The sequence below is a fragment of the Geotrypetes seraphini genome, chromosome 1, assembly GCF_902459505.1.
Source record: "Geotrypetes seraphini chromosome 1, aGeoSer1.1, whole genome shotgun sequence".
Lineage (NCBI taxonomy): Eukaryota > Metazoa > Chordata > Amphibia > Gymnophiona > Dermophiidae > Geotrypetes > Geotrypetes seraphini.
This window is the reverse complement of record NC_047084.1, coordinates 506,745,395-506,767,242: the sequence shown is the minus strand read 5'-3', so window position 1 is coordinate 506,767,242 and position 21,848 is coordinate 506,745,395. Positions and strand designations below refer to the sequence as shown.

The 21,848-nt window shown below is 42.6% G+C and overlaps 1 protein-coding gene across 2 annotated transcripts in view; it reads left to right on the top strand.

Annotated features, from left to right (window-relative positions):
* The window catches only part of PTCH1 (patched 1), a 157,164-nt gene that overhangs the window by 86,213 nt on the left and 49,103 nt on the right, over window positions 1–21,848 (top strand). For both annotated transcript variants that reach the window (XM_033928140.1, XM_033928131.1), the window contains exons 13-16: window positions 1,917–2,035; window positions 4,669–5,077; window positions 6,654–6,963; window positions 18,510–18,652. In XM_033928140.1, the coding sequence (XP_033784031.1) occupies window positions 1,917–2,035; window positions 4,669–5,077; window positions 6,654–6,963; window positions 18,510–18,652 (981 nt within the window). The remainder of the gene's footprint in view (window positions 1–1,916; window positions 2,036–4,668; window positions 5,078–6,653; window positions 6,964–18,509; window positions 18,653–21,848) is intronic.

The window sequence follows — 21,848 nt, the reverse complement described above, 5'->3', positions numbered from 1 at the left end:
TTTTTTTTTTTGGGGGGGAGGGAGCTGAGTATTCTGTGCAAATATTGAAAGAACCCCCCCCCCCCAGATGGAAAGCAGAGTTGTAAAGGAAGCACAGATAAGCAGGCAGCAGTAAGTTGGAACTGTGCCACCACCTCCAGTTCTGCTCTTCACCTCTGGCTATGGAATACACCCACTCTCTGTGTGGTCTGTCAGAAACAGCAAATATCCATCCACACACAGCCTGGGCAGGGCCCCTCCGTGACTGCAGCACAGACGGCCATTCTTCTCATCCATCACAAGAGCAGCAGCAGCACCGGCTGCAGCTTAACACTGGCTAGCAAACAGAGAACATAGCTTTCCTAAGGCTGAATAGGTGGCTCATTATTTTTTAAACTAGGAATTTTTTCCCCTTCAATTTCCTAACCACCGAGAGAATAATTTTGTAAGGGTATCTTTGCGCCTATATGACAGGATACTTGTGTAATGAGGTTCTCGTAAAAGTACGTGAAATAAGAATGAAAACAAGTACACACAATCAATTCGTGTGTAGGTAAGTTTGGAGGAGGAGAGGTTGGGCAGAGCACAGGCAGAGGTGCGGTTTACTTGGTTTATTTTATATAATACTCAAATATTTTTTTAGGCCTTTTCTGAGACCTGTAAATATCTGTGGCTTCATTGTCGGTGATTTTTCTGGTTTGACTGGACCAGTTTCATAAAGTCACACGGGCTAAAAACAAGTACCTTTCTTGCCCTCTCAACCTAGGGGACCTACTCTAAATTACCCTCCTAAGGGCCGTGTTTACTAAACATTAGTGCATACTACCTCCTGTCTGTGCACGCGAACTGCCACGACACCCCTAGAAATAAGACAAGTCTGCTGTCGGTGCTGCCAACATTTTAGAAAAATGACCCAAGTGTGTACAGGCCACGTAATGTATAGGTGTCCTCTTTAAAATTCCAGAATCTTCCTTTGAATTATGGATTTTTAAGAGAGCACTGTGATGTCATTGAGCACTGTCACTTCTCTAAAAAAAATGCTATAACTATGTGCTCATGGTTCATGTCCCCTTTGCACAGGTAAAGATTAAATCCCTTGAAGGACTCCTTAACTTTAGGAAAGCATAAAAAACATACCTGTTCACCTAACTCCCCCCCCCTTCCCCTCACGACCGATAGATTACAAAGAAATTCACATTAAACATAGAAACATAGAAAAATGACGGCAGAAAAGGGCCATAGCCCATCAAGTCTGCCCACTCTAATGACCTCCCCCCCTCGACTTTACCCCTCTAGAGATCCCACATATGTATCCCATGTGGGCAGACTAGGTGGGCCGTGACCCTTTTTTGCCGTTATGTTCTATGTTTCTATGTGGGAAGAACATGGGCATCTACACTATACTGTAGATTACCTGTGCCCTTGCCTTACTGGTGTAATGGCGGGTGTGTGCCAGATTACGCTGGCTGATGTAATGGCGGGTTTGTGTCAGCTTACGCTAATATTCTACAGCATAATCTGGATGCCCGGATGGTGTTATAGTGCCTAAAAGAATTGCCTCCTAAGAGCATCCACTTGGAAGGAAGCCATCTAAAGGGAGTGCAGCGTGCATCGCACAAGACCAACTAATCAAAGAGTTGGATAACTCTGCAGTCATTTCCTTATGCCTGGCGGTGGGAACTTACTAGTGCCAAAAGCTTAGACCTCCTACTGTGTGTTAACTGGTAAAGGCCTGACTTGTGCCTGTCAACTTTCATCTTCTCTTTAACCAGTTCTGCTTTTGACAGATTCAGGATTTGGGGTTTTCTCTTTCTCCTGTTCACCAGCTCCTGGTGACGTGTGGAACTGTGTGTCTGTTCAGCTGCTTTTTTTTTATTTTCTGTGTTGAAAGGTACAGATCAGTGATGCAGACTCTGCCCTTTCTTTCTCGCTCCTAGGCTGCTGTGGTGGTGGTGTTCAATTTTGCCATGGTGCTGCTCATCTTCCCTGCCATTCTCAGTATGGATCTGTACCGGCGCGAGGATCGCAGGCTTGATATCTTCTGCTGTTTTGCAAGGTAAAAAGCTCTCTGTGGGGCTGACGGAGCAACAGATTTGTTTGATTTTTGTAATCCCCCCTCCCCCAAGGTGTGTACATGGTGCAAAAATCTTAGAATCATTTGATCTTTATTTTCTGGTTTTCTAAACCTTTTTTTTTTTTTTCATACATCTATTTTAATAGTAATAAAAAAAAGTTTTAACTGTGCATTAGAACCTTTTTACCACACAGATTAATCTAATACAGTGTGCAGGAAATCAATTTAACATACCATATATACTCGAATATAAATCAACCCAAATATAAATCGAGGTAACCTTTATTCCCCCAAAAAGGAGAGGATAAAGGTTGACTCGCCTATAAACCAGGGGTGTTTATATTCAAGTGCCCTCCCTTGCACCCAGCCCTTCTTTCCTCCCTTCCTTCTTTCCTTCTTTCCTTCCCTTCTTACCCAGTCACCAGTGCCCACTATAGGCCTGCCTGAAGCCCTGGTGGTCCAGTGGTGAATGGGGACAGGGTGATCCTTACTGCATCCTGTCCCAACTGACTCTAAACCACCCCACCTGACCCCTGCAGACCTTACCTTTTAAAGCCCTGGTGGTCTAGCAGCAAAGCGGAGCAGGAGCGATCTTCCTACACTCCTTCCCTACGAGAGCCGTGATCAAAAATGCCTGCCATGAGTTCCTGTTGCAGTCTTGTGAGTTCTCATGGGGCAGGAGGTCTACAGGAGTCAGGAATTCAGGGTGGTTTAGAGTCATCCGGGACAGAATGCGGGAAGGATTGCCCCTGTCCCGGCTCACTGCTGGACCACCAGGGCTTCAGGCAGGCCCAAGGGAGGCCTGCAACAGGTCCGGGCGGAGAGGGGCGCAGACCAAATATAAACTGAGACCCCCATTTTTGGGCCCTTTTTTTGTCCTAAATATCTCTGTTTATATTCGAGTATACAGTATACGGTACATTAATTACAAATTAGCACATTTCTTGGTGTGCCAGCAAACTGAATATGTGCCTAATGAATGCACATCCCTTGAGTGATAAATTACTTTTATCAAATAAAGGTGACACATAGTGTGTTGGGTAATGTCTTACCTATGATTTGGGAGGGGGAGGATTTTCTCTGCACCAAAAACAAAGAATGTTTTGCGGCTTAACCTTAATTTTTTTTTTTTTTTTTTGGTTCTTGCCTCCCAAAGTCCTATTCACTGTGATCTGGCTACTTTACATGTCTTCAGTTTCTTCACATTGTGTCCTTCGTCTTTCTTGCACTGGATTCATACAGTTCAGAAAAAGGAGAATAAACCTTTTATGAGATGAAGCTCCAGCTGTCACTGGCCAAAGCCGTTTGAAGTGGTTTTCTGTGACACATTTGTTTTTGGTCCAGTTAAATTCCTTGAGTCCCTATTTTATTTATATAAAGCACAACTCCTCTGTTATGGCATTGTAAAACCCAACTTGTCTGCATACAGTGACTACCTCGAAAGGCTTTTTGCAGTCTGTGTGCAAGCGCAGGGGGGGTTATTTCTGGTTTAAGGGTCATACAGTGGGTAGTAGATGGAGAAGACCCTGCCCTTAGTCAGAGTGAGTGAGAAGGAGACAGTGTGACAGCACAGGTTGTGCACACAGAGCTGTTCTAGCAGACCCAAGGACAAGTAATGGCAACTCTTTGTTTTTAATGCACTGGACTGCCACCTAGTGGCTATTGCCAGCATCCACAGATGAAGCCAAATACAAAAAACCCCGGTCCTGTAGATTCTATAATTTAATTTTCCTGCAGAGACATCCTTTTTACACCCAGTTTGTCTCAGTAAATGAAAGATTTAGCTGCTCTTTCAGCTTTGTTAGGGGGCCATTCACTCTGCACTCTGTTGAAGTGTTAGGAGAGCTGCTCTTTTCAAGTCATTTGAACATCAGACAGAATTAAAGAGCAGAAGCTGACCAGTTGGGAGTCACGGCTTTGCTAAAGCATGCTGTACAGAGAGCCGAGAGGGTCACACGGGGAATAGTTCATGGTATTTCAACATATAAGATTGAGCACAAGGCCAGTATTAATCCTCACCATGAAACTTAATTGGTTTGCACAGAATAGTATGACATCTTGAAGGGGACTGATTTATAAATTGCTCTATATGTATTAAAATTATATTTTTGATCACATTTAACTTGGAATTGAGCCTCCTTTGCATATGTTTATGGACCTGTTTTTCTGCACTGGCATGCTGTCATTAGCTGTGATACAGAATTGCAGTCTCCTGTTTTTCAAATTTTTGGGATCCACAAATGTAATTTTAAAGTGTAGCTTAGTAAACAGCAAAAAAAAAAAAAAGTTAAATCTAGCACAATACCGTTTTTTTTTTGTAATTTAAAGGTGGCATTTATTAAGACATCCAGAATACAAGGTAACATTAACAACTGATATCAGATAAGCAGAAACAATTCCATAACACAGATTACTACATCTTTAGTAGTCAAATGACTACAGTCTGTTTGTCTTTAACCTCCAGTCTCCCCCACCCCCCCTTTTTTTTTTTTTTTTTTTACAACTTTTAAACACCTTCCCCCCCAACTATGTCATATTTTAAATTGAAATATTTGCTCACCAAAAGTTGACTGCAAGAAAATAATTGTATGGGGTTTTTTTTTTGGGTTTTGTAGCCCTTGTGTCAGTAGAGTGATTCAGGTGGAGCCTCAGGCCTATGCCAGCAACCAAGACAATGCCTGCTACAGCCCCCCGCCACCCTACAGCAGCCACAGCTTCGCACATGAAACGCAAATCACCATGCAGTCCATGGTGCAGCTGCGCACGGAGTATGACCCGCGTACCCAGGCATACTACACCACTGCACAACCCTGCTCCGAGATCTGTGTTCAGCCAGCTGTGGCCCTCGTGCCTCAGGGTGGCCTCGGCAGTCATGTGCCAGAGAGCGCCAGCTCTACCCGGGACCTCCTCTCTCAGTGTACAGACTCCGGCGTGCCCTGTCTCGAGCCTCCCTGCACCAGGTGGACTCTGTCATCCTTTGCAGAGAAACATTATGCACCGCTACTGCTGAGACCGAGAACGAAGGTAACACACGGAAGCAGATTTTTGTCTCAGTTTGTTTTTCAAAATTCATTATCGTATTTGTTTGTGGGGTGTTTTTTTTTTTAATTTCTATCTCCATCCTTTCCCCTCTATAACACACCTGTTGCAATAACATCCTTTTGGTTAGGAGCCATAGCCCAAGACACATTTGAAACTCAGTGCCCGTAATTCTATTAACAAGCAAAGTTTGTGCACAAGTTATAGTGCCAGTTATGTGTATAACAACACTAATTAGCATTTAATAATTAATTTGCCATAATTGGTATTAATTGGCATTAATTTGCAGTTACCTGTGTAACTGCCCTTAGTTGGCACACTAAAAACAGTACAAAATTCATAGTGTACAACTTCAGGATGACATGGGGAGGGGGGGGCATGCGTAGCACTTATGTGCACAGGTTCTAGAATATCATCAGTTATTCACCTAACAGATGACAGTTAGTTGCGAGCATTTACACCAGCCACTGAGGTAGTGTATGCACTTGTGCCTTAAGTTAGGTACATACCTGTGGACCTATGCTAGTATTCTATAATGGCAGTGTATGTTTGACCGCAGAAAGACCTGTGCCAATTTAAGAAACTGTTGAAGCGACACCTCTTTTGTCAGATGAAATACGCCTCTTAATGTGGTGGACTTTTATGGCATTGATTGGTAACAAAATCATCTTCCTTAGGGCGCTCTTTGTGATCAGTTTTTTGCTGATGAATATTTTTGTTAATGATTGTTTTGTTAAGTGTTTTTGTATATAGTTTGTATTTTTGCATTTTTATTATTTATGTAATGTTTTGATCTACTTTGTATAAAGGCAGAATATAAATAATAAACTATTGTGCACATAATTGCCAATATAGAATTTGCGCTTAGGGCTCACCAACCCTATACCTAATTGTAGGCAACCTGTAGAGAATTGTCTCCTATGTGTGTGTTCTTTGTTTAGCCACTAGGTGTCTGCAGTGGCGTATAAGGGGTGGGGGCGCCATCTTGGAGGGGGCGCCGGCATCTCTCCGCCTCCTCCACGCCAAGCTCACACTCTCCCTTCCCCCACCCCCACCTCTTTAAATCTTCACAAGTATGAGCAACTTTTCCAGCCTGCTGCTTATGCCTGCTTGGCTCCCTTCAGAAATCACTTCTGGCTCGCAGGGCGAGGAAGTGATGTCAGAGGGAAGGCCAACGTCAGAGCAGCAGGCTGGAGAAGCTGCCCCAAGCTTGTGAAGATTTAAAGAGGCACGATGGGAGAAAGGGAGGGCATGAGTGTGGGGTGGGGCGCCTCCTACCCTTGTTATGCTACTGAGTGTCTGTGTGAACCGATGCTTAGGAGGCCCTGGCTCTGCTAGCCCAAGGAGTAGAAGATAAGCTGGTAAATCTAACCCTAGTCACTGGCATAGCAGCACATTGCTGGGCCGCCCTCTCTACTGAGGTTTTTATTGTGTACAAGTGTTTGTAACTGGTATGAAGCTGCACTATAGTACTCCCAAGTTCTTGAGAGAATTTGAAAAGCATGAGTCAAGCCAGGAGTTTTGATTTTCCTTTGTCCTGGTGTTTTTTTTCCTGCTGCAGGTGGTGGTGATTTTGTTTTTCCTGGTTTTGCTGGGAATTAGTCTCTACGGCACCACGCGTGTCAGGGACGGGCTGGACCTTACGGACATTGTGCCCCGGGAAACGAGGGAATATGATTTCATTGCCGCCCAATTCCGATTTTTCTCTTTCTACAACATGTATGTGGTAACACAGAAAGCGGACTATCCTCACACCCAGCACCTCCTCCACAGTCTCCATCAGAGCTTCAGCACTGTCAAGTACGTGTTGCTGGAAGATAACAAACAGCTTCCCAAAATGTGGCTGCACTACTTCCGAGACTGGCTGCAAGGTAAGAGGAGACACATGCTCTCTAGCTTGTGGAGGGGTGGGAGAGCCACGCTTAAGATTTCTGTGTGGTTGAGGGTGGTTGTTCAGGATAGTAAATATTAAGAGACCCGAGAAGCCAACAACAAGATAATAAATGAACCCACTCAAAAATATATAACTAGACATTGCACAGATCTGCAGAGGGGGCAGGGCCTGGGTGGGATAAGGGTAGGGATCTTGGTTTCATGTATAACTTGCATAGTACTGTGACGTTATGTGTGTGCCTGCTGTTTTTAGGGACTCGCATTGTACACCAGATCTGTGGATGGTTTAATGGTACTTAAATGTTAGTTGCACTGACTTTGGTTGTACTAATGTTTTATAACAAAATCTGGGAGTCCGGTTTCTATTATGGACTAGGTTCATACCGTGGGTCCTCGGGACACCTAAATGGAAGCTCCTAGTTTATAGAATTGCCATCAAACCTATAGGGATATAAATAATCAGCTGCAAAATGTATGTACCGTATTTGCCGGCGTATAAGACGACTGGGCGTATAAGACGACCCCCCAACTTTTACAGTTAAAATATAGAGTTTGTTATATACTCGCCATATAAGACTACCCCTTCTTCCGCACACCTCTCCTTCTAATTCCCTTCAAGTCCAGTAACAGATCTCCCTTTTCCAGCACCTTCCCTGCCTCCTACAGTGGCTTCCTCCCCTTCCAGCAGCTCTCTGTACTTGCCTGCAGGAAGTTGCCGGTAAATCACTGCCCTGGCAAATTGGAGAGCTGGTGGGAGGGGAGACAGCCACTGTGAAGGCTCCCCAGGATCTTGTTCGCACACGCTGACCATCTCCCTCCACCTGCACCTGAATCTGCAGCTCTCTCCGGTCTAATCGCAACTTCCCCACGGCCCTCTTCAGCAACTTGTTTCAACTTCCTGTTTCCGAACAGGCGAGACTCAGAGAGGGAAGGCCCCGACGTTGGCAGCCTATCTTGATCGCCTGAGGCTGGGAGGAACATTAATCAACAGGAACCGCAGTCGGCAGGAAATTTAACTGCCGACTTGATCTCGCCGGTCCTGCGCGGACCGGCAGAAATTTTCTGCGGACCGGCGGTTGAAGAACTGTGTGTTAGGGCATGTAAAGTAAGGGCATGTAAACAGTACCCGGCGTATAAGACGACCCCCGACTTTGGGGAGGATTTTAAGGTACTGAAAAGTCGTCTTATACGCCGGCAAATACGGTATTATGTCAAGCTGGGCCACACAAAATGCAAATAAGAGTAAAATGTTTGTTTTCGATGTTCCGCTTACATCTGAATATTTAGCGATACTGGCTAAACAGAGCCCCGGTAAACGTATACATAATCTGAGCTGATCTAAATTAGACATTAGACACAGCCAGCCTGTTCTATGGAATTTTACTTCATATATGATAAATGTACTGGAGGGCTGATGAAGTCGCCAAGCTGGCATTTGGCCTTTCTTGCATGCCAGCGGGTTGCCACCTTTTGGTTAAGCCCATGCTGGGTCAGTTTCTGAGCTTCTTTTAAGTCCTTTTCAGATTCTGGCATAGACGCCACTGCATTGGGAGAAGTTCACTTGTAGGCCTTCTGTGTGTTTTGCGCTTCTTCCCCACCCATAACGAATAACTCTTTGGTTTAAAAACAGTAATCTCATACATAAGAACATAAGAAGTTGCCTCCGCTGAGGCAGACCAGAGGTCCATCTCGCCCAGCGGTCCGCTCCCGCGGCGGCCCATCAGGCCCATTGCCTGAGCAGTGGTCTATACCGATCTATACCCTTCAATCCCTTTTTCTTCTAGGAATCTATCCAAACCTTCTTTGAAACCATTTAATGTTTTCTTGTCTACAACAGCCTCCTTTTTGGTTTAAAAACATTAAGTTTGTTTGGATTAAGGTTTTTTTTGTGGGGAGGGGATGGAAAAAAATCCTGCTATCAGTAATAAAGCACAGATAATGCATGAGTAGGGTTTGGGAGAAAGCATCTTTTGATAGGTGGAACACTGAGATATTGAGAAAAAAGCCTGGAGAAGCCCTGGGATGCGAGGTCAAGATTTTGCCTTTGCCGCCAACTCAAAGTGAACTGCCCAGCAAACCAATCTCCCTTGCTGCTCTGTACCCAGTTGTATACGAGTGGTGATAGTATTTTCCCTCTCTTACAATCTTTGCACAAGGATGTGAAACCAGGCCACAGGTCTCGCGCTTTAAAATTTGGAGGGGTTAGAATTAGCATCAACTGCTTTTTTGCTGTTAGTTGCCAGATTTGTATCTACGCTTTGTCCGATGCAGAGAACTAAAGAATAGCATTTTGGTCTAAGCTGGTGGCTTCCTTCTTTTCTGTGAACAATTGCTTTCATACTAAGAATGCAAAAAAGAATTTTGCTCCCATGCATCACCAATGTATCTAAAATGTTTTTTGGTCTGTAATGTGTCTCATTGAGACAGTGGTAATGAATTTTCATCTTACTTAGCCACACTTGAACTCTGTATGCAAAGAAAGCATAAACCACTGAAGTGTGGATGTTGGAAAGAGGCTTTTTAAATCAATTGGTGTGTTGCTATAGGGAAAAATAAACATCTCTGTATTTCGAAAAAGTGCTCAAAATTTCTCCCCTCCCCTCCCCTCGATTTTTAAACATTTAAAAAAAAAAGATAACAAATTCTCAAAAAACTGACACCCCCTGAGTGTTGAACCACAGGGCTCTTCATGCTCGCCAACACTATTCAGTCTACTTATGCAGTCTCTGGGAGCTTCAGTAGAGCAAGCTGGAATCAAACACTTCATCTATGCCGATGATACTACAGTTCTCACCCACCGTCTTAAGCTTAACAAAATAAAATTCTTCTGGATAGGCTCCCACAATGACCCGAGATACTCTCCAACTGTCTAGATGAGAATAATTTTGCCCCGGAATTACACTCCTGCTTACTAGGAGTTGAAATAGACAACGCCCTAACCATGCATCAACATGTACGATCCATAGTCAAAAGAATCCTTCCTGATCACGAGAAAACTCGGATCTGTAAAAAAATATTTCGACTTCAAACCATTCCGGATCCTAGTATAATCACTAATCTTATTGAGACCAGACTACTGCAATCTAACACTCGCTGTCTGTTCCAAATTGGTCACAACGTGTCTACAACTAGTATAAAATTCAACAGTTCAACTAATTTTTGGACTCTGGAAATTTGAATACTTACAACACTATTACAATAAACTGTATTGGCTGTCTACACAAACAGAATAAAGTTCAAGAACCTCCTCTAACTGAAATTCCCAATGTATAAGAGCCTGAAATCTACCGTGTCTCTCTGTGCATTCATTACCAAGTTGCAAATCTTTAGAACAATCTTCCTCTGAAACTGCAACTATGCGATCACTACCTCAGCTTCAGTAAACTATTAAAAGCTGTTCCATGGACCATGGAACCCACCATGTACTAAAGCCCACACCGACCCAGAGGCAGGAAACCACTTCAGGACCACACATCTATCTACTACAGACAAAACCTGCCCCAATCAATGACCCACTTACCATGGAAATTATTACCCTAACCACTGTAATTCCCAGATCCTGTCTCTTTGATTCTGTAATCCGTCCTTGAACTAAATAGGTAAAGGCGGAATAGAAAGGTCATATAACATGATATTAGATTCAAATGTGGGCTGCGGCATTTTATTATTTAATTGGATATTCAGTGCCAGCTAATAATCTAGTTATTGGCACTATATTTTCCTTGGTTATTTGGGTACCAGGGTTTAATATCGACTGTTCCCAGATAACTTCCTGTTTTGCCCTGCCCCCCCCCTCACCCCCCCCCTCATCCCCCCTGAGCACCTCGGTGCTACTCAAATAGTGTCATGATGGTCTGACAGTTTTCAACAGCATTATACTACTGAAATCTGGATGTGGTACTTCTCCGGATAGGAGCTGCTTAATTTGTAAAGTCCATGGATGGAGGATTTTGCTGTGAATAGATTTGTTGGCAGTCTTTTTCAGAATGCTGAAAACATTACCTGGAACACTGAGTCTCAACCTACTCCTCAGGATACACCCAGCTCATCAGGTTTTCAGGATACCCACATTAAATGTACATGCGAGAAATCTGCATGCACCTCTGTTATATGCAAATCTAACTCTTGCATATTCATTGTGGGTATCCTAAAAATCTGACCAACTAGGTGTGCCGCAAAGTCTTGGCTGAGGACCCCTGACCTAGGAGAATATGTCCATGAAGAATGCCTTACTCATCTGTCAAGGAAAGAGCTAATTTTACTATAAGACAGGGGTGTCAAAGTCCCTCCTCGAGGGCCGCAATCCAGTCGGGTTTTCAAGATTTCCCCAATGAATATGCATGAGATCTATTAGCATACAATGAAAGCAGTGCATGCAAATAGATCTCATGCATATTCATTGGGGAAATCCTGAAAACCCGACTGGATTGCGGCTCTCGAGGAGGGACTTTGACACCCCTGCTATAAGAGATGAGGAGAAGTGGGCCTGTGTTTTGGGACTTCAGTGGTGGTGGGGAGGCTCTGGGAGCTTCTTTGAAAAAAGAACCTCCAAAAATGGTCCAGTTATGTTTAAACTTTATGGGTCAGGATGATCTTTTTTCTTTTTTTTTTGTGCTTTGCTCTGTTCCTTTGGAGGGGGTAGGGAGTGGTGTTTGGCTTTTTCTTAATTTTTGGGACGGTGACTGGAGATGTAGATCAACCTCTCTTTTAAAACCCAGAGGAAAATGCAGACCCAAGCTCCCCTGTGTGCTGCGGCTGGCTGTGCCACCCAGGGATTCAGGCTGCTTACTGCTAGGATTGTTTGCGCTTCGCTGGAAACTTGAGTTGTGCCTAATTGGTTCCTTCTGTCTAGCAGCTTGATTTTAGATCATCTTTTCCTTTTCTCCCCCCACCACTTTTTTTTTTTTTACGTCACTGGCAGCACCAGCAATACTATATAAATAAAAGAAACCTGAGCATTGGTGGAATATATACAAAGCACAACTTGATAGGATGTGAGTGATGTGTGTGTTACAGATGAGTTTAAAATGCACGGCATTGTGTTTTTGCTAGTTAGGCTCTCTAGGGTTTGGTTTTAAACTCTCCCTCCTTCCTCCTCCCCCCACCCTTTAAATTGAAAGAAAATGATTTGGTTGGGCTGTTTTTAATAAAGGGGGAGGGTTGGTTTTTTAATGGTTGGTGTCTTTAAAATATCAGAGATCCCTCCAGCTCTGCCTATGAATTGCCCAGAGTACTCTTCTGGTAATCTGGAGAGGGCAAAAATAACGCCATGAAAATTCAACTCTTCTATTCTGGGGCATCAGTAAGGCAGCAGAAGAGGTCAGAGGTGTTCTGCCTTCTAATTCCACCCAAAAGTCAGGGGTCTCGGGTTTCCATAATGGGAATTGCCAATTTACTACTAATCTAATCTAATCGTTGATGTTGATTTTTTTTTTTTAATACCGATTCATCCCAACAGGAGGGCTCGACTCGGTTAGCAAAATATTAATAAAATTATACTGGAGATTAGAACAGAAACGATATTTTTTAGTCCAGAATTTTATCTTTTATGATTGATTATTTGAAAAAGAAGGATCATTTAGTAAATTTCTGAAATAAATATGTTGTCAGTATTTTACGAAAAGTGGGTAGAGGAGAGAGAACTCTAATTACAGAGGAAGGTCATTCCAAACTTTTACGAATAAAAAAGAAAATGATCGACAAAAATTGGCCATAGCTTTTTATTCCTTTAACAGTGGGAAAGCCAAGTTTATATTTCTGTGAGCTCCTAAAATCAGTTGCACATTTAAATTAGATCCTCCAGTACTATTACTATTTATAATTTCTATAGCACTGAAAGGCATACACAGCACTGTACATTTAACATTCAGTAGACGGCCCTGCTCAGAAGAGCTTACCATCTAAATTTGGACAGACAGAACATCACAGGGTTGGGGAGTTTCTGGTAGGAGGAATGATGATGGGTATCTGACAGTGCTTGGGAGTTAAGAGTTGAAAGCAGCTTCAAAAAAGCGAGCTTTTAGCTTGGATTTGAATATTGCTAGAGACGGAGTATGATGTATTGACTCTGGCATGGCAAGAAAGAAGAGACGGAGTCTGGAGTTGGCAGTGGAGGAAAAGGGTACAGATTAGAGGGCCTTACTTGATGAAAGGAGTTCACGGAGGTGGGCGGCATAGGGGGAGATAAGTGAGGAGAGCTATTGTGGGGCTAGAGAGTAAATGCACTTGTAAGTCAGTAAGAGGAGTTTAAACTGTATTTGGAAGCTGATGAATCTTTTTCTTTAAAAAGTTTGTTTCCTGAGATTACAAAAGAGAAGAAAGAATTCAAGAAAAATAGTTACATTAAAAAAAAATATGAATAGTCAAATATAGGCATATTTTTTTGAACACTGGATTTCATGATCTTATAAGAAAATCATCCCTCACCATCCATCTTATCTTTCTAACCTCCCAAAAGGTAAAAACAGTGTCTCCAGCTAATTGATGATGGTGGTGGCACTCTATAAATTCTTTAAGCTCAGAAGGTAGAGAAAAACATGCAAAACCCACAGTTTGTGCCGAAAAAGAAACCCATTCCCAAAGCCAGAGCTCTGGGTCTTAATGCAATACAGTACAATATAACAACACAACTTCTTATATCCCGCAATTTTCAACAAGGAATCATTGTGGCTTACAGCAAGATGAATTACATTTGTGGTATAGTGCTGTTGATAAGCGAGTTTAACATTGCTGGGTTAGTTTAAGGATGGCAGTCTGTGGGATGAAGAGGGTTGGGAAGAGTTGAGTCTACTGGGGGAACTTTATGGGCTCCTTTTTACAAAGGTGCGTTAGGGCCTTAATGCGCGGAATAGCGCACGCTAAAATGGTGTGATACTTGCAGGCGTGGTAGATGGGATTAGTTTCTGGCTTCTTTGTCCCATTCAAGCAGCCTATCTTCTTGATAAACAATCCAGTCTGGCTGGATGCTTAATGTATGTGAATTCTGTGCAGGAGCACAGAATTCTGCATCAACATTCCAGAGTCAGATTGATATAATTTCCCATAGGCCTTTGCTGACATTGATTAGGGCAACCAAAACTGCTGATTGCTAGCAATGCCAGGGCTGACAATCCTGATCCAATTCTCTGTTCACCCAGTCAATTTAAATGAAACGCAATTGCATTGTTTTTCCAACTATTATCTAAAAGATGTGTGTTTAATTTTTGGACAGTTCTGTAGTTAGAACTGAGAGTAGGTTTTCTATGGAGGAATTAGCCACATGGGGGGAATATGGCATCAGTATTGGACATGTGTCGCCATTTAGTACTCAGGGGCCCCTGGGGGACAGGAGAGCAACATTTTGTTCTGCTCATGGAATTAGATGTGATAAGGAAGCACGTAGGAAAAATGTCATTGGGATCTCTTTCTTACAAGTTAGTGATGAGATGTATAACAGAATTCAGACTTATGGAGCTATGGTGTGAATACTTCTGTAGTGACCCCTGAAACTGGACCAGTCTTCTAGCCGTGTAAGGCTCCACTTTGGGCAAGAAAGCTTGGCTTGTTCCAGTCTGACAGGGACCCCCTACACCATAAGACCATGAATCATGGCTTTGGTGTATGAAGTTATTGTGGGATATAGGGCTCTCTAGGACAGCAGACGGGGAAAATGACAGAAATTCTTTCACAGGAAGTAAAGGGGATTTTGTAATTTGCTTGTGGCTTTGCTGCTCTGTTAGAAGTGGGAGAGTGAGTACACAGATCTTGGCAGGCTGTTTTCTAACTTGTTTCAGTGCATACAGGGGTGCCACACTCCTATTTTTCAGGCCCTGTCGGGGAATGCTTGTGGTGAAAATGTTTGCTCTGTGGAAAGTTTTTCCCGGTGACCACCTCTTTTTATTTTAAACTGGCAATCTTGGCAGGACTAAAACACTCTGTGAGGTCTGACCATGGTTTTTCCTGTAGACGTGGAGTGAGAGAAGCACATCTATAATTCAATCTGTGGCGCATCCACTCTGACCAGCTTTGGGTCGCTGTGTGCCAGGGTGGTCAGACATGTATTCATTTACAGGCACTGGGAAGTGTTTGTGTTGAGTATTAGCTTCAGAAGGGGCTACATGGGATTTAACATTTTAAAAAGTGGGGGGAACCTCGGTAAATTGGAATAAGTGTGTGACCCTCAACCTTGTTTTCTCTTCCACTGTGCTTATTGCTTTACAGCTGTAACTTACCTCTCAGATGTGTAATGATGGTTTGATTATAGCTTCTTGGTGCAGCTGTGAGGTAAGCTGAGGATCTGTTTTCTCCCTCTTTGCTTCCCGGGACGTGTGGTTTCTGTCATCTGTTCTCAGAGCCTGCTTGTGCCGAGCTGTGGTTTCCTGTTTCAGATCTGATCCAAATTACCTGCCTGTACGAACCCGCTTTATGTATTTATGTGTGTTTGTGAGTGTGTGTGTGTGTGTGTGTGTGTCCTGTGAGGTGTTTCTCTCCTCTCCTTTTCCTGTTTTTACCCCCCTCCTGCTTGAAAGATGGCAGAGAGGAAGAGAACAGCTGAGTGAATGGGTGTTGGCTGTGATCTTTACATGGGCTGGCAGGGGATCCCAAGACTTGTATTAGCTGCACAAGTTGAACAGATGGAACAAATTGAGAAAACAGTGTTCCCTCACACTCTGCTAGGAGCAGCTGAGGTTTTGTTTTTTTTCCCAGGTATTTAAAAAATAACAATTCAAGAAACTTTTGATACAGAAAAAAAGTAATATAACCAAATAATATAGGAAATAGTGGATTTTTCTTGCTTTTTTACTATCAGGGAAGTCATTAAAGTCCTTGAGGGAAAGAGAAGGCACGATTTTAAAGAATAGTTGTAACTAACTACTACAGAAAGAAAATAAAAACCAGCTAAACTTCTCATCGTGGAGTAGACATCACAGGCATAGGTAAAGGTGAAGCAGAGGATGCAGCAGTCTTAGAATCCCAAAACTGGGTCAAATGTGAAAGTTCAAAGAAAACATTCCTGAAGGAATTTAACTTAAGTACACGTTTGCAGGGCACAATTACTGAACCCTCGACCTAAGCATAAGAAATTTCTGTCTTCTGTTCTGTGTGGCTTGGGCTATATCAGGAAAAATTCTAATCTTATTATTCAGAAACAAGGCATCTCTATGGCAAAAAAAAAAAAAAAAAAAACCCACCTTAAAACCTAATCACAATCGGGCTCCAATACAAAACTTAAAATCAGCATTGTTGGTACAACTTCTTTTTCTAAAGTATGGGAGTTTAACTCATCGAAAGAAACATTCAAATCAGCAACCACTACCTGCTGGTCAGTCAGAGTCTTTTAGTTTAGTAAAGATAGCAAATCAGTGGATATGATTCCTCAGAAACCTTTAAAATTTCTGAAAGATAACATTTAAATGTAATCAGGGGAGCCACTAAGAGTGCCTTAGGAAAATGAATACATCTGAAAAGTCTTCTGCCTCAAAGCGTTTTCCAAAATTTTCTCTTCCGTAAATCACCTTTAATCAAATTTGTTTGAATTTCCAAAGAATTTTTAACCTCTGCTTCCAAACACTCAAGTTTTTTCTCGGGAGGGGGGGGGGGGGCGGCACTTTTGTTCCAAAACAATAAGTCCATTAGAATAATCATTAAGTTGAGTAGACAAAGGGTCAATCAAGCTTTTGAGTTAAAGAAAACTCTATTTTAACCATAAGTTCCCAAAGGGAATCTAAAGTAATAAGCTTAGGTTTCTGAATAATAAGCTGCATATAAGAATCATAAGAACATAAGCATTGCCTCCGCTGAGTCAGACCATAGGTCCATCATGCCCAGCAGTCCGTTCCCGCGGTGGCCCCCCAGGTCGATGACCTGTAAGTGATCTATTACTCTAAAGCATTTGTACTGTGTAGTACCCCTCTAATTGTACCCTTCAATCCCCTTTTCCTTCAGAAATTTGCCAAGTCCCATTTTGAAACCCAAAATCGTGCTCTGCTTTACGACCTCCTCCGGAAGTGCATTCCAGGTGTCCACCACCCTCTGAGTGAAGAAGAACTTCCTGGCATTTGTTCTGAATCTGTCTCCCTTCAATTTTTCCGAATGCCCTCTAGTTTTTGTTGCCCCTGCCAGTCTGAAGAATCTGTCCCTCTCTACCTTCTCTATACCCTTCATGATCTTGTAAGTTTCTATCATATCCCCTCTAAGCCTCCGCTTCTCCAGGGAAAAGAGCCCCAGCCTGTCCAGAACCGGGGGAGGGGGAGGGGAGGGGGAGAGATCTGCTGCATCACCTCTCTACCATCATTCCTTGCCAATGAAACGCATTTTAGGGGAAATGAGGGTTCGAAGGAGGAAGAGGCGTCTGGAGAATCAAACTTCATTTTATTCACACACATTGCTCTGACTATACCTGAGCAGCTAGACTGGCTTCATCATCAGAGATGGGGGAGTGTTCCCCTCTAAAGCTGTGTGTGCGTACGTACACAGGTCATAAAGGGAACACACGTACCTAGCAACTGTGCGCACAAATTTTTTTTCTAGCTTTCTTTATTGTGAACTTAGGTCAAGGCTGAAAACTTGTGCGCAAAGGGCCAGTTTTTAGAAATAGTGTCTGGGTGCGCCTAGGCCAGAGTCTCTGCCAAATCAACTGCTAGGCACCGCTTATAGAATCATGCCTAGTGGTGCCTAAGCAGACTTGGGCATCGCTAGATGCCACAGAGGTAGGTGCCAGTATATTAGGCCAGGTTTTTTTTGGGTAAAGTTCAAGTATGGTTAGATGGTCTGATTCAACAATCTGCACCTTTAGAAAATTGGTTAAGACCTATGTGTTCAAAAAAATTTGTTACTTGACTGAAGACTATCTTATAGTTTCATACTGTATTTTTTATTATTGAAATATTGTGCTGCCTTTTTGTGTGCTTTGTATCACTGAAATGTTCAGTCCTTTTTATTTTGTGAACCGCCTAGAACTTTTTGGGTGTTAGGCGGTATAGAAAAATAAAGTTGTTATTATTATTATTTACATTCACGTACTCAAGTGGGTTCACACTCTGTCTAATATACCTGGGGCAATGAGGATTTAAGTGAATTGCCCAGGGTCACAAGGAGCAGTATGGGACATGACCCCACAACCTCAGGGTGTCGAGGCTGTAACTCTAACCACTGCGCCACACACACCCCATATAAGCCATACATATTTTTTCTTCTCCTTAAAAAAATGTATTGGCTAAAACGTTCATCTCCTGAGCTATGAGATTTCTCCTCCCCCCCCCCCAGGGTTACAAAGTTTAAAGCAAAGCAAGAGGTTGCTTTTGAACATTCTCAAGTACCACTATTCCATAACAAATTATCTGAATTCCAAGATGTGCAAGGAAGGGGATTCACAGTCTCTTCAACTCTTGCACTGTGGTCAGCCACTAGCAGTGAGATGTCAGCTTACAGGGACTCTTCGGACCTGTAAGCCAGAGGAATGTTTAGAAGATGGCATTTGCTGGCAGTGGTGTTAGTTCCTCTCTGCACTCTTAATTTTTGAACTTCTCATCTTTACTCCCGCCAGGTCTTCAGAATGTTTTTGACAGTGAATGGGAAGCTGGGAAGATCACACATAACAACTACAAAAATGGCTCCGATGATGCTGTCTTGGCCTACAAGCTTCTGCTGCAAACGGGGAATAGAGACAAGCCCATCGATGTCGGTCAGGTAAGATGATATTGTCATCTTGACCTCTTAACAGGTGGAAAGATGCACTGAGATAGAACAAAAGGTCGTTGTTACCTTAGTGATTTATTCAGTCAGCTCCATAAATTGCGCTCATTCAAAATCTCAGCCGGAAGAGTGTATAAGTTTAGCTAGGTGTCAACTCGTTTGTGCAACATGTTATGTCGACAAGAGGGGGGAGAGGGTTAGTTATCCCCCATTCAGGGCTAAAAGACAGCATAGCACTGTGCTACCCTTTGAAGCAGGACCGCAAAAAAAGGTAGTGCCAGAGATTCAGCAATCCCACATAAGCTGAAATTCCACTTAGACTTATCCAAATATTTTTTTTTAGTAGTGACCACCTAGTTGGATATTGCCTTTGGATTGGAGGTGTGTGGAATTTTTGACTAAACCCTTTGTTTAATTAAAAAGACACTCCCATTCGGTGCCTGTGGAAAAACGTTAAGTGCTAAACAGCTAGAGGGGAGCTATACTGCCCTACTACTGTAGTAATGAACCATTGGATCATGTTGCAGGGGAAAGAAGAACATGTGTGTGTATGTAAAATGTTCGAGGGGTGGGGTTGTTTTTGTTTGCCAAAGGCATGGTATGACCACGTTTAATTCCAGTGTCTTGAATGGGAAGGAGGGTGTGACACTTTCTCGTCTTTCCTTTAATTATTGGGTTTTAGTATTTAATTTCCTCGCTCCTGCAGTTTGAGAGACCCATAACAATCAGATAGATTTCACTCAGTAAGAGAGTTGTTGAACTGTAAAAAGCCAGCTTTCTAAGCTGCTGGGCAGAAAGCTCTGTCTTGGCCATTGTGTTGCCCTAGGCGTGTTGCATGGGATTGCCTACAGCCTTTTCAATCCAGCCAGGTTTGCCAAATGAATGGTTTTCAGCTTGCAGAGTGTAGTTACTACAAGGTCCTTGTGTGGTCACCGAGATTTTTGTACAATGGTTGTCTGAGAGGCTGTAGAAAGGGTCACACAGACTTGGGGGGGGGGTTCCCCCTAAAACAAATACTCGCTCTGTTCCCAAGTAGGTGTGTCTGTCACATTTGTGGATGGATGCAGTGACCCGTCTTTCATCAAATCTGCATATATTTGCATATTGCTGAAGTTGCACTCAACAATAATTGCTTGTATCTTTATCTGCTACTTAAGTTAAGCTTCAGAAATATGCTTGTAATTGGGCTCCTGGAAATTGTTTTAAGAGTCAGATATGTTAGACTAATAACAAATGCCAAATATATTTATGAGTTACACAGACTGAGGGCACTGCCACCTCAGCATGTGCTAATACCACTTACGTACATTATTGGTAAATAGGCCTCATTGCCTAAAATGGAAGTTGTAATAAATAAAGGTCTATTAAATTTGTGTTTTACTAAATTTAATCCTGAGTTTGCTATTTAGCGAAGTGCTAATTTTGATCAGTATTGAATTATATAGTTAGGCTTATGGCGAGGATCCTTGGGTCTTCAACACATATTGAGAAAGGAAGATTTGCCTTATTTACTGAATACATTTATTGATGAGATTTTTAAGATGCTTATCTAAAGCTTCAAATAACCCAGCAGGCCTTATTGTGTGTGAGGGGTGGAAGGCAAGGACAGAATTATGCATTTGGACTTCTAAAGTTTGTGTGTAACGTTTTCATGGTGAAAATCCTCATGCAAATTATTCACATACTTTCTTCGAGTCAGTTTTCAAAGGGAACCTTCTTTTCAAAACGGATGTAAAGTCTGGCGGTAAAAACTACACATGTTTTAAATTTACACCCAAGTTGCACCCATTAAACTAGGTTTGACTTGAAAGCTGTGGGAGTGTCTTGTGCCTGGTCCTGGATTGTAATGAATTGTATGCATCCCGTGAAGCCTTCTTATTAAAGAAAGAGAAGCTTCTGCTTTCTGCAAGTTACCCTGTTTTGCTAGAATTAGAAGGAATTTATTGGTTATAAGAAAAAAAGTTGCATCTAGTTAAATTGAAGAAGTGTAAAATAGCATTTTTATTTTTGCTTATTGAAGGATAATGTGCAGATTAGATTTCTAGCTCTTAGAATTCTATATCATAAAATACATTGTTTTAATAAGGTATTTGGAAAGGGATTTAGTTTGAGAAACAGATTTGTTGGACATATTTGTCTTGCTCAAATTTAATTTGCTATTGCATAAGAGAGCCAACCTCCCATTAGTACAGGGTCATGCAAGGCTAAAGGGTTCTCCTATGACAGCCTTGAGCTTGTAGGACTGAGTTAACCTACTCTCTGGAAGCACATTCAGCCTCTTGTCACAAGTCCAGGCCTAAGGTCAGAACTGAGCAGAACACTCGATGTGTTCAGGTTGAGATACAGAACCTGTGCAGGGTGATGACAGGGTTAATAGCACACTACCACCAGGTCCTGACACAGGGTGATGTGAATCCTACTGCCAAATCTGGATAATTAAATACCCTTGAGTTCCTTATGTGAAGTATACAGAGGTAGATATGGATGCATTAATGCTAGGAGATGTCTCATTCCCTAACAGAGCAGGACTAAATCCTGCAACTGTTTGCTTATAGAGGAGCTCTGGAAAGAGATCATGTAGCATGAGGTTGCCCCAGAGGTCTGGGCTGTATCTTGCTGCCAGGACAAGGATGTGGATTGGCATCCTCCGTAGGAATCACATGGCAGACAATCTTCTGCCATTTTATTGTCTTCAGTAAAAAAATAAAAAAAAATATTGGGTTGCTGTGCCTGCTGGTGCCTGTTAACTAAGGAAAGAACAAACAGTAGAAAAGACAAGAAGATTTCAAAAAGTGTATTATAGCAAAATGAGATTTGCAGGTGGGTGAACAAGCCACTTCATCTCGCTTTCCAAGCCATTAGTTGAATTTCTCCCTTATGCCTTCAGGGTAGGAAAGCCTCACTTTTCAGTGATGATCTTGACACATTTAAGTGCTTCCTTTATTTTGTATCTAAGCAAAATTACTGTGTTGGGTGCCAGTTTTTTTAGCTTGTATTAATTGCACAGTTATTTAAGGTACATGTGCCGCCAAGTCCTGTGCCGGTTGGAAGCAGGTTCAGGAAAGGGAGGCTATTTAAAGACGATACCCCAGCAGGCTGTGTTTGGTCTGTACCTAGGTTTCTTGTGGGACAGAAGTTCCTGAACTTTGTACCTCTGAGCTAATTTTCTCCTAACTGCAAGGAGGAAAAC